At 40.7% G+C, this 13053-nt stretch overlaps 1 protein-coding gene across 3 annotated transcripts in view; it reads right to left on the bottom strand.

The window, feature by feature from the left end:
- The window catches only part of LOC306968473 (thyroid hormone receptor alpha), a 73640-nt gene that overhangs the window by 18216 nt on the left and 42371 nt on the right, over positions 1-13053 (bottom strand). For all 3 annotated transcript variants that reach the window (XM_079563844.1, XM_079563845.1, XM_079563847.1), the window contains one exon: positions 8347-8576. In XM_079563844.1, the coding sequence (XP_079419970.1) occupies positions 8347-8393 (47 nt within the window). In that variant the 5' untranslated portion in view covers positions 8394-8576. The remainder of the gene's footprint in view (positions 1-8346; positions 8577-13053) is intronic.

The following is a 13053-nucleotide window of genomic DNA, read 5'->3' as shown; positions in this document are numbered from 1 at the left end:
GATGCAGTTTGTGTAAGTGTGCTCTTGTTTGAGATACTCCCTAAATGTGTGTGGCAGGTACAGTACAGTGGGACGAGTCTGTAGGTTCTCCCTCAGAAATTTCTGGCATATTTTAGACAGATGAATATATTCTGTTTTAATCAGCCTTTTATCACATAAAATCAGTCTACTCTATAATCAATTATATCTATTTATTTACTGGTATTTTGTAATCATGTACTGTCAAAATCCTGTGTTAGTGTTTCCCAGAGGGTCTCCTACAGCCCCCCTGCTGTGGAGCCCCAGTCGCTCTGCTGCCTGTGTCAGCTCCGTCACTGTTCCTGCTCCGTCTGTGAGCTGCAGCCTCGCACTGCTGTGGAGAGGCCCCAGACCACACTAAAGCCAAAACGTTGGTCATAAGTTCTGACTCTCTGTTTTTTATTTCTTTTATGATGGGCAGATACAACAGCGTATCTCCAGATGAGGCTGAAATCTTCACTGACGCTGGTATTAAAGAACATGGGGCTCAGATCTTAACGTTACAGAAATGTTATCAAAACACCAGCACGAATTGTGGCTAAAAGCTTGAGAAGGGTACACTTCATGATGGATGAATTCACATGTTATCTTGGTAGATTTCCTGAAAAATGCTTATCGAGGAGGCCATCTAACCTTTCTTCCCTCTCAGTAGAGTAGAGCTATGTGCAACGCAGCTTCAGCAAAATAAAAATAAGCTCTTGTGCTTGTTTGGCGTTGGTAATTGTCAGATTTTGGATGTGCGTTTTTTTTATTACCTGTTCCGGCTCACTTCAACAGCCTACAACAGATTATTGTAAGATGCCTATAGTAGGATAAGGGAACTTGAAGTGAGCAACTGCAGCCATCAACTCACCTTCAATGCAACTTCGTCAATGACAGCTCACTGAATGGCACTTTGATTTACATTTGAAACAGTACTGTAGAAATTTGCCGTCTACTTCTAATGTAGTGCAGCTATAGAGCACTTGTCTTTCTCCAAATGAAAGCTTGCATTATTTATTCAGAGCTGGAATGTGGACGTATGCAGGCCGAACACTATCCCACAGGGCATCACACTTTTCTTAAGAATACATGTTTTTGCACAAATTCACTTCTCAATGGGGAAGCCAAAAAGTTTGAAAACTAAAACTTTCACACTGGAATCTCGTATTCCACTCGATTATATGAGTGTAATAAATAGTGCATTCATAAACACATGTATCAGTGATTAGAGCTAGAGACTCCACCCTCTGAAATACTCCACTTCATTATTTGTCCAATAAAACTGTGTCACAGAGGAAGCACTAAATTCAACAGCACGTCAGAACATTGAAGTAAATGAAAATCATTTGACCAGATTCTTTCAGATCAATGTTTGGATTAGAGTCAACACAGAGCAGCACATCGTATTGAATTACTACGACAATGCTTAAAAAAGAAGCGCACATTCTTCGGTCCATGAAACGTGTAATTGCATTTTCAAATCACGAATCATGTTAGTTCCACACAAAATGCAGGCACAAGTCTTCATAAGCATCTGCTCCAGAGAGAGACTGACTCTAAAACAATCTGTTATGTGCACTTTAATAAAGGAGAGTTCCCAACAGAAGCATCCCACTGTACTAGGGCGGTGGTGCAGTGGTGGTTAGCGCTCAAGTCTCACAGCTAGAGGGTCCCAGGTTTGATTTCTGTGTGGAGTTTGCATGTTCTCCCTGTGTCTGCGTAGGTTTCCCCTACCACTAAAAACATGTACAATAGGCCAGGACCAAAGTGAATGTGTTTGAGTGTGTGAGTGGGGGATAACAGATGCAAATTAGCCCAAGGCTACAATCTGGTGTAGTGTGTTCATTAACATGCACAGTCCCTACCAAATAAACTAATACTGTAAATAAATAATTAAAGATCTTTAGTGAGAACTACTGGTGTAAATGAATATAGGGGGTTTGAAAGCTTACTCTGTGCACTGATGTGTAATGTTCTGACTGTCACATGCTACTAACCCTAACCTCTGAAGACCATAGACTACCTGCTGGTGAGTCACAAATGTGGCAAGGTCTTGCTTCACGTCATTGAACATGTCTCCAGGGCATGTAATTCATATGACAATCGCTAAGCAGATTAATTATAGGACAAAAAAATGTTTGGGATTTAACTTTAACATATTGTTATTGCCATTAGAGAATAAATCCCTGTCTTGTACTTAGTCCACACACTGACCACCCCACGTCTCCCCTAAGGCCTCCCGACAAGCCTCTTTTGCTGAGTTTTTTTTAATTTTGGGAGTGAGAAGAGTAAGGCTCGGCCTTGCCCTTTAGTTTCCCTTTAAAGGGACTATACGGAGTTTAAAAATGTTAAAATAATGTATTTTCCTCCCCCTACATGTTCCAGCCATGTCCTAATGTGTAGAATGAGCCCAGACCTATGAGCCAAAATTGCCTCTAAAATCCTGCACTGTCACTCAAAAGGTTGTTAATTCGGGTCCGAAGTGCCGTCATGCACAAGCTTAATATAGAAGCTGCAGTTACACATAAGGCCTGAGATTGCAGTAGTGAGTATAAAATCACGAACTTGCATTTAGCCCTTTTAAAATCGGCACGATTGAGTGACTTCCGAGTCCAATCTCTGGACGTCCTTCCTCTCTCACAATTTTCCCAGTGAGGATTAGCGATGTCCTGAACAAGTCAACAAATAGTTCAAGAAGACATCATGGACAGTGAGATACTGAAGGGAAGTCACTGGCTGCGTGTTCAAATCATTACGTTGGATGTAAATACTTGATGCAGGAAACGTCTGTGTTTATCAAAGTGGGACTTTATATCTTAGAGCTAATGGCTAGTATCAAAAAACGCCACAAAAATTAAACGACTAACAAGTCAGTTTTTCGCAGGCTTGTTCAAAATCTTGGCATTTATTTTTAATTTAGTGTTAGCTGTTAGCTTCAAGACTAAAACGCCGACCGTGATCAGCACAGAATTCTTTGCTCCTGACACAATGTTTTTAACATGATGTTAGTGACTGTCCATCAGTAACTCACTGCCTGCCATTTTGGACAAGACACCACTACCAACTCATAGGGAAATAATGGGACAGGAACAGCTCACACCTCATACTATTTGGCCTGAAAAACATCAAGCAAACATCTGGATGTGGCCAGTTTTCCAGTGATCTGTAGTTTTTCCAGTGATCTGTGCTCATCATATGGTTTCATTTGACTCACATTTAGGTCAGCCATGCCTTTCTGATTCCAAGACAATGTGACATGCGGCCGTGACAGTCTGCCAGTAGTTGTCATAGTAACAGAGTATATTTATTCCATAGAACAGGTGGAAACAATGACATGAAAACATCTGTGACGGCTGCAGCCTGCACCCGTCGCTATCTTTTGGCATTAATATTTCCGATGGCGTGAAAGTCCTTGATCGGGGTTCACACATGAAGCCACACTTCCTGTGAGCAGATCGAGTGGCAGGTTCTGTGAGCGGCCCAACTTCAGAGGGAACCATGCCTCCTCTCTTGGACAGTGTTAATGGCGGGTGTTCAGTTTAATCCACCACCTGCTGGGACGCACCGCAGCCAGAGCTGGAACAGGATCACTTTACATCCGACCCGAGGTTTAAGACGCTGCCGTCAGGGATCAAAACCACAATTGTACTGATGGTGTGACTTTCAAGACATGCTAAAAGTGGATGTCCAGGATAGAATAATTAACAGAATTGTATTTAACACATTGAGTGCCAAAAATGCAAAAACAAGTTTTTGTGGGGGGGTTTTGAATTACAAAACCAGACACTCTAATACACCTTATGTGTGATCTTGGTAGCTCTGTGATGAACAGAGCTGAAATAAATGACGATCAAAAACTATGTATATATTAGATATATTATTGCGTTTCTTTTCTCTGTTTTTTAGTCCGAGGGGGCGTTGTGTTGCGCAGTGAAGCTGTAGACCCGACGCTCTCTGGAGCGTGTTTGACAAAGCAGAGTGGCTTGGAAAGATCGAAACAGATTTGAACATTTCTCTGAGTTTTTAAATGGTTAAAATCGATCCAAGGATTTGGCCTTCAATACGAGAACCAGGCTGTTACACACGCAATAATTAGCGAAAGCGATCGATCTGCGGCAACACGCAGTGTTTCAACACGTATCAACAATGTTGTCCTTAAAATTGACCTGAAACGGTGATATTTAGGCATTTGCCTCTTACCATACTGTGTAGTGTCTGAGAGGAGAGAGGAGTTAATCAAAAAGGAGAATGTTCCATAAAACACGCAATATCTCCGTTTGTAGAAAACAAATGATTTTGATCAAAACTAGACTCTGTTTAGCTGAGGAACTGAGGCTCAGGAATTGCTACAAATATCATGAAAAATGGTCTGGATTGTTGGCACTCTACAGCTGAATTCCTCAAACAGTGTGGCACTCCATGTGTTAATGCCTACATAGAGGGAGGTTTGTACAGGCGTTACTACCCTTTCAGCAAAGTAAGTTGAGACAGCCCACGGTTGTAAACGGTGTTGAACAATTTTTTAAGTTTGCCCTGAACAGCCTAAAAACCTCTCGCCTCTTATCTGAAATAAAACTATTATAAAGGTTTCAAATGGCTCATGTGACTCTGAAATTGAGTTTGACTATGTTATATAATTCAATCAGAGACAAAGCTCTGTGCTGCTACCATGACATGCTGCAATCACATGGAGTATTGTGCACAGCAGTGATCAGGTGGTGTCACATGGGTCACTCACTGTTAACACGTGGAGCAGAGCAGTTTGAAAGAATGCGATGCCAACCTCAAAGCATTAATGCAGGGCTAATCAAATCATTTTCTTGTAGAAGAAAATGATTTAATTTGGCGCCATAGATGGACATTGTAAACGCGACATATGTGAAAGAAAAACAGACCATTGTGTGCCAAAATACTCAAGGGGCGAAACAAGAAGTCAGAGGCTAAGTTAGCACAGTGTTAGCGTTGGCGGGCTGCCCTGCTCACGTATCTACTCTGGCTCGCTGTGGACGGCGGCTGTGTCCTGCGTCTACTGAATTCGAGTGAACAATCATGATGTGAGAGAGGGTCTGTGAGAGCTAGAAACACATTTAGGCAACAGCTGAGAGATTTCACTCAACTACCTCTTTTGATTCAGGTAGTGCAGACAATGATGGCCATTTGTTGGCTATTGTAAATAATTGTGTTCTATTATAATAATTTTTGCTATTAGCCTCTTAGCTCTCACCTTAACCGAGTCCGGCATTTCCCAAATCTAAAAGCTGATTTGAGAACTTACAGCCTATAGGCCAGTGTCACGCCTCATGTTTTTGATACATTCTTGTTGCGTTTTCATTGCTTTTTCAACATATCTTTGTCACTTATTTGTCATGTTTTTGTCATTTCTTTTATGTGTTTTAGTCGCCTTTTCCCTACTCTTTTGTTGCTTGTTTTGTCTTGTTTGTGTCATGTCTTTGCTTACAGCCTATGTGCCTGAGCTCTCATTTATAACACCTTGTAGTTTCTGAAAATATGTGTAAGATCCGTGGGAGTGAAACACAACTCACAGGCGGTGGATTGCAGGTAACTGGTTAGACAAATGTTATCTGTTGCAACAGGATTGGCACAATAAACATAGGTCTTATTAATAAACTGAAGTGTCGTATTGAGTGTCAGTCAGTAGTGAGCATCTATCAGTGGTTTGGTAAAAGCTGGTGCGCTCAGCCTGCTCATGTTATCGAGAGACTGTTGCTGATTTAATGAACAGAAGCCTGGTGAATGCTTTGTATTTGCTGACTTAGCTTGAAACAACATTAGAAAGCAAGTGGTGAGTCGAGGATAAGGTCTCGCGGGATCTAGAGAAATAAATATTGTATATATAAGCCTGAATTAAACAAGTAACTGTACTTCTGTTACTTAAACTTTGCTTTGGAAGTGCTCCCTGCTACAACAAAGGGAAGGCAGCTCGATGCTTTATGTCAACAAATGGCTTGTCCTCCCCTACAACCAGTAACCCTGCATCTGCATTGCCCAGATCCTGATTGGTGGGACTATTTTCTGTACTATAAATGCCCCCCTCGTGAATGATAACGGATGAATCCTCTCACACAGAGACTGATGACTAACAATCGATTTACACTGTGTATTAAAATGTAATGCTGAGAGCCACTGTTCCAAATATGTGGGAATGGAGGTCTTCACATGACACTTGATTCTGGGCGGCACATAAGAGAAATGGGTGCAGCAGTGGCCGCAGCCTAAAGCGGGATTTGGAGCGCCAGAATAATATGTGTAGGCTGTGACGCTGAGATCAGAGGGGGAGGGGTCAGGGCATGAGGCAGAGCTCAGTGGGACACGTGCTTGTGATGACAGGGAGGCGGCGGCAGAGAAGACTACAAGGAAAATGCAGCATGTTTTTAATTACGACTCTGATAAATACATATCTGGTAACCTTTCAAAAAAATAGATTGTCTTGAAAGTGAAAAGAATGTGATCAGTCAAGACAAGAACACACGTCTCTGCCTCGTCACAATGCATTGTCACAAATCACTGCAGACAAATGGAGTCTCCACAACCACATTAACAAAGATTTTTCAGAGGCAATGGGGCCAGTGTTAGCAGAAGGCACTGTACATGTGCATAAGAACACGCAGTATCTGCTGATGTAACATATTGAGGTGTCCTGGTATGTACTCTTGGTCTGGCCCTATCTGCCCTTTGTGCTCCTAATCTCTATCCACTTAATCCACGCTCCCAGACACTCTCCTGAGCACAGTCACAGTGCCACTCACAATCAGGCGTCGTTAGCTCCTCTCCTTTTACTATGTGATGCTTCATTGCCATTTTTTTCTAGATCTAGAGTTTTCAAGATCTAGAGTTTAAAGATTTATAGCTATCAAATAACATGCAAATGAAGACACAATTATCAATATATAGCATCTCTGAGGGTTGTGTAGAAGTTGTGCATTTAAAGGTATATTTCAGGATTTTTGACATAGGGTCTCATTTCCTAGTTATCCAGAGTGTTGTTTGTTGACTTCTGGAGATATATATGTTTTAAATTCATGCAGTCCTTATATTGGAAGCGTTCAGTGGCGCTAGGCTAGTGCTAGGTTAGCGTATGTCTATGGTAACTAGCCTGCATTAAACCCCTTTTCAAAGTCATGGGGTAGTCCTCCCAACATTGCCATATCTGATTTGTAGAAAGCTCCTTTGTGAATTCCACATGTAGTAATGCCGGCCGCAGGTAAACAAAAATACTGTAGATCCGGTAACCAAGCAGATCACTCCGCCGCTATGTAGCTTACAACCAGGAAGCTGATGCTGCTCAAACAAGTTCTTTTGAATTCAAAATGGTTATATTTCAAAAATTATTCAGCCAACACAGACATTTATAAGGGGAATTCTGGTGTTATAAGTGATTTGCCTCAGGTGCACTGTGCTTGGGTCAGACTGTTTAATGCAGGCCACGAGTTACCATAGACATGTGCTAGCCTAGCACTAGCCTAGCACCACTAAACTCTTCAAATATGACTGCATGAATAAAAAAATATATACATCTCCAGAAATCAACAACACTCTGGATAACAAGGAAATGAGGCCCTATGTCAAAAATCCTGAAATATCCCTTTAAATTTAAATAGATGATAAAAGTTATTCTGCATGTCACTAAAGGGTCATTTTCGCAGACTTGAATAACTGCCGCTCAGTGTGACCCTATATCCACTTATTTTTGTCAACAACCAGCAATGCTTTGAGACTGCGTGCCCCTTAAATAAAGAATGATTCAGCGTGTAAGCAAAAAAAGCCCGTCAGGGGTGCTATAACTCTGCTCAGAGGGTAATGGTCTGTAAAAGTGCACAGGACACACTGCCTCCTAAAGCTGTCTGCTGCTTGTGATAACATAGAGCAACTGCATCAGAGAGAATCAGTCTAATATTGCACATCAATTGCAATGTTTGCTTTGGTATTTGCTTCATAATGTTTCAATATTATAGAGTTACATGTTTTAATATAATTCCATTGCACCAATTTAGAAAATGCTGGGAATCTTAATAGCATGATCAAAATATTCAAACTTGGCATAATACATCATGTGCTGATGCAGAAGCACAAAGAGTGAATTATGTTTCCCACAAAAGAGTCTGTTCAGTTTAGCCTTCTATACCAACGCTCCCATAGACACATGACCCTTCCTTATTCCGTTAATTTATCTCTTCTCCAGCGAAGCCTTGCTGATGTGCTGATATGCTGACTTTGATTGACATCTGTACAACTATTCTTTCATGTCCGAGTGCAGCCCTGTAATCTGTGTTTTCCTTTTATGTTTACATCAGAGTTATAGCACACACTTGCGGCGAGCTCTCTTACCCTTTCTCCTCTCCCTCAGATGAGTTGCTATCATGCTTGTTGGACATTGGCTCTGCGGGGCCTTGGTCTGGTCCGGCAGGCCAATCACAGGACAAAAGGGCGGACTACCTCTTCAACAACCTCCTTGGCATTCGCTGGCGGCGCCTTCAATAGACAGCCATCGGAGAATCTCAACGGCGACGGGCTGGGTGAAGCACGGTGGGCGGGACATCAGAGGAAGGAAGTAAAAGCTGCAAGGAAAAAAGATCAACATTCAGTGCATCAACATCGGAGAGTTAGGTAGACACATTACACAGACAAATACAAACTGATGCTCCATTTTTGATCGAAAGAGAGAGAGAACTTTATCGTCAATATACAATTGTACAATGAAATTGTGTAGGTCAGATGTTCAGATGTTGGGTTTTTGGTTTATACTTTTGGGAACTTGACTTGTGCTTTCCTTATCAATATATCATGGCCAAAAGATATACAATATTTATTTTATTTATTTATTTGATGAAATTGTGATATGTCTTGCATACTGGCAAAAGCGTATTGTTCTTGCACTAGTAAAAATCTTCATTCTGTGAGAGAAATAAAACGTGTTTAGTCGCTCTGTGTGTCCATGCTGGTCATGACAGCGCTGTTTCCTCGACAGTAGCCTCCTGCCGTAATCCCTCGTGTCTTAAACCCCTAATTTGCACACAACTGCTACTGCAAAAGCCAGTATAAAAGCGCACTCAAAATTCCGGGGACAGTTTTCGAGAAGCCAATTTTAAAAGCATGACTTGGTGCGAGTCTGTTTGTTGAAGTTTTAGTACCAACTTCAATAGAATAAATGTAACTTTGCTCAACACAAATGAAGCTGCAGCAGACTACGTAAGTAGTTCAGATTAAACCAGATTTGGCTCTGTCCCTAAATAGGGAAAGAGACACACTGACCACAATAGACCAATAACAGTATTACAAATGTTGTGATGTTGAAGCTTGAAAAAAAAAAAGACATTTAAATTACAAAGCTAACATCTTTGTGTAGATAAAGAAGCTTTTACAACTAAACTCAACTCAAACTCAAATGCTGTGTCAGGGAAACACTGCCCTCATCTGGCTGACCATGAACTGACTTGGTAATCTACCTTAGTACTTATTTTATGAGACTGTCTTTTTCATGAGCGCCCTGATTTATAGGAGCATAACAATACAAGATCAATTAAAGAAAGTTAAAAAAAAATTATACATACAGTGTGAGAGTGGCACTAAAGAGTTCATTTGTAAAAGTGTTTGTACTACGTTCCATTTGAGGGCGGCGTAATAAGAAAAGACTTTTTCCATTTTTCAAACAGTCATGTGACCTGGTGCTGTAGCTACTTGAGCTGTAGGTTAGTTCACATGTAAGATACTCAGGAAGTCTCACAACAAGTCCCTAATAAATAAGTAAAATGCAGTGTTGCTCTCTCCTATTTGACAAGGAAAACCAGCCAACTGTGTCATTTAGTAAACAGTGATGAGTTCTGTATTTGTCTCTTAAATTCATTTAGGAATTCGTAAAAAACTGTAGCTTCTTCCTGCAAACGAGTAATTTGTGCTTAAAGACAGAGGGGGAAAGGAGGATTAAACATGGGCCAAAGCATATTTACTGTAATATGCAAGAAAATCAAATCAATTCAACATGGAAAAGATTTCAACTGAAGACACAGTCAGCCTCTACTTGTATATAATGATGCCCGTGTACCATGCAGCTCACAGCAGGAAACAGACAGGATGATCCACTCCCTAATTGTCCACAAGCTTTTTAGTTTATTGGATATTGCGCTGTAGTTACGAGTGGTTTGCCAGAGGGGGGCAGTAGAGAGTTTACTGTAAGACTTAGGTTAAGCACATGTAGCACATGTAGCACTTGTAGAAGTAACCTGAGGTGACCTGATCCAGGCTTTACCGGCCTGTGCTCACTAATGTTTACCAGAGAACAGGCCGCTAGGAGGTGCCTAAGAATACACGGCCCAGGAGTAAATATATCACGGACAGAGAGGGGTTAGCACATCGATTCATGGTCAAAACATTTCAGATTTGACTACTTTACAGTGTATTGTGTGTAAAGTAATGTTTTGCTTTGGTTCTAGAATACAGTACATCTTTCATAATATGTACTGAAAAAAACAGTACAGATCAGAATACATATTAGAATACAGATCAGAATACATAATATGTATTGTTGTACATATTATGTATGTACAACAATACATAATATGTATTGTTGTACATACATACAGATCAGAATATTATGTATTCTGATCTGTATATTAGAATACAGATCAGAATACATAATATGTATTCTGATCTGTATTCTAATATGTATTCTGATCTGTACTGTTTTTTTCCCTGCTGTTCTTCACTCCTATTGTTTTGTATTGTTATGTACACGTTTTAATTGTCATTTTCAGTTGTTAAAAACTTGGACCTGGTAAGTCCAACTTGTTTGCACCTAAAAACATACCTGATGCATTGTTTTGCTTCATTCAAAACAAAAGGTGAAATCCTAACAAACAAATAAACCCTAACTACATACTTTAACAACTTGTTCTTCAAAACTATTGTAAAATGATTCATAGTATTTTAGAACTATACACTAGAGCTGCAAGTAAATTTGAATGGCCATAATAATTAAATTGTAAAGAGACTGCATTGTTTAAGATGATAAAATATCCTTACAAATCGCAATATCTCCCATGAATCCTGCCATGTCTGTAGTTTCGACTTAAGCAACGTGACATGTGACCCTTGTTTTAGTTTAGCAGTTCATATTTCAGTCTTCTGGGTGAATTGCATTTTCAATTTAAAAATAAACCGCAAATCTAAAGGCATCATCTCTCGAAAAAGAAGACCAGATATTTTCCTAGATCAGTTCCTAGTGTTCACTGTCTGCTACTTCGAGCTGGAGTTTGTTTGTAGTGATTTCAGTGTTTTCATTCTCCACTTCTCCACATTTGTCGATAGATGGCATCAGAGTACTAGACACGCCCGGCTCCTTTGCCCTCACCAACACAGCACACTTTCAAGCACACCGTGTGCTAATGACAAAACATCACAGACAAAGTTTATGAGAGACAAAGTTTGTATGACGAGATAAAGCCAGTGCAGTGAGGAGGAGGTGGTACAGCCGGTGAAAGTCTGTAAACCCACCTCGGTGAGCAGACAGGGATCAGCTGATTAGCGGGGTCTTATGCCACTGAATGTACACATGGCCCACTGTTGGCTGGCGTCCAAGCTGATTAGAGGCACTGTGCAATCAAAGATGATCGGCTTCTCTGCCCCTCGCTCAGTCCTGTCCAAATCGCTTCCCCTTGTGGCTTGATTTGATCCCTTGACAACCACCCTTGAGTCAAGACTAAGTAGACTAGACCAGAGCACAGCAGCAGGGCGAAATTCACAAAACAGTCTGTGTCAGTCAGGGGAATAGCACGAGTCTAAACTTCTATTGAACAGCGTGATAAGGGTGCATAGACCAAGAACATTATGTACTGAGGAAATAACACACTGCGGCTTGTTTTTGCCAAGTTTTTTTCACTGACCTCATTGTTGCTATGGTTACAGAGGGTATAGACAAATGCATTTGAAGCCAATAATTAATTTAGTCCGAATTAGTCACAAAGTAGAGTGCCAGATGATAGCGCTATTGGCCCCAGTGTTTCCTCTTCCTGTTCCCGTACAGCAGGTTAGACGCGACAGTCTTGAAAACACACACATGAATTGACTTTCCTCGTTTGGACACAGACTCCTGTAAAAGGCTGAGGGGATTTGACAGATCAATACATTTCGTTTCCGATCTTCTAGCGCAATCCATCACTAGATACAGGAGGATTTGCTCAGCTACAGTCTTACATCGAACACTGCAATCAGCATTTTACCATCTCGGCTGATGTACTAATGTCAAGTTAAGCAACAAAATGAGTGAAAACCTCAGAATGGACACTGGTCATTTACAAATTGAAAAATAATGGTAAATTATAATAATAAAGTCAGGGCTTCTTTAAAACCCACTCCTCCGCAATATGTTGTCCATCTTTTTGACAGAGATATCTTTTTGTTTATTTCATCATTTCACTTCACTCACTCCACTTTTACCATTCATTCCTTCAAAACTTGCAGTATGCAGTGCCATGGGTATATATCTGTCACTGAGTTGTCTTTTGTGTACACTGTACTTATCACATGTCCTAAAGCAACAAAGTAAATGCATTTGAAAGCTCGAGGGTGTTCCATATGTGACTTAATCAGATTATTAATATTTCTACTGTCAGTGATAAGAAGCATGTGATGTCAAACAACACAAACCAGAGCAGTCGGCAGCCAGTGTCGTAACTGCTTAAGGTTCAGTGGGTTCATGCAAAACATGGCTGTCTCAGGAAGTGTACAGCAGGCATACCACTGATGAATATCTAGTATATGTCACATAGGAACACAGCAGCCTATAGTGTCACAGCCTTTATCTGGACAAAGCAGAGGTGCAAACGCCTCAACAAGGACAAGTGAAACAAACTGCATGTTCACAGTAATTTACCCCAAATATGAAACCAAACAAAAGCAACATCTCAATCGTCAGATGTTTCAGTTCAGTTCCTTGTGATCTTGGTAACATTCGTACTACACGTTCAAATTCTTTTGAGAATAATTGTCTAGACTATAGTAGTTTCTCATTATTTGATCACATAAATCCTATTTTAAGAG

The sequence above is a fragment of the Gobius niger genome (genome assembly GCF_951799975.1).
Source record: "Gobius niger genome assembly, chromosome: 10".
Taxonomy (NCBI): domain Eukaryota; kingdom Metazoa; phylum Chordata; class Actinopteri; order Gobiiformes; family Gobiidae; genus Gobius; species Gobius niger.
This window is presented reverse-complemented; position numbering and strand designations above follow the sequence as displayed.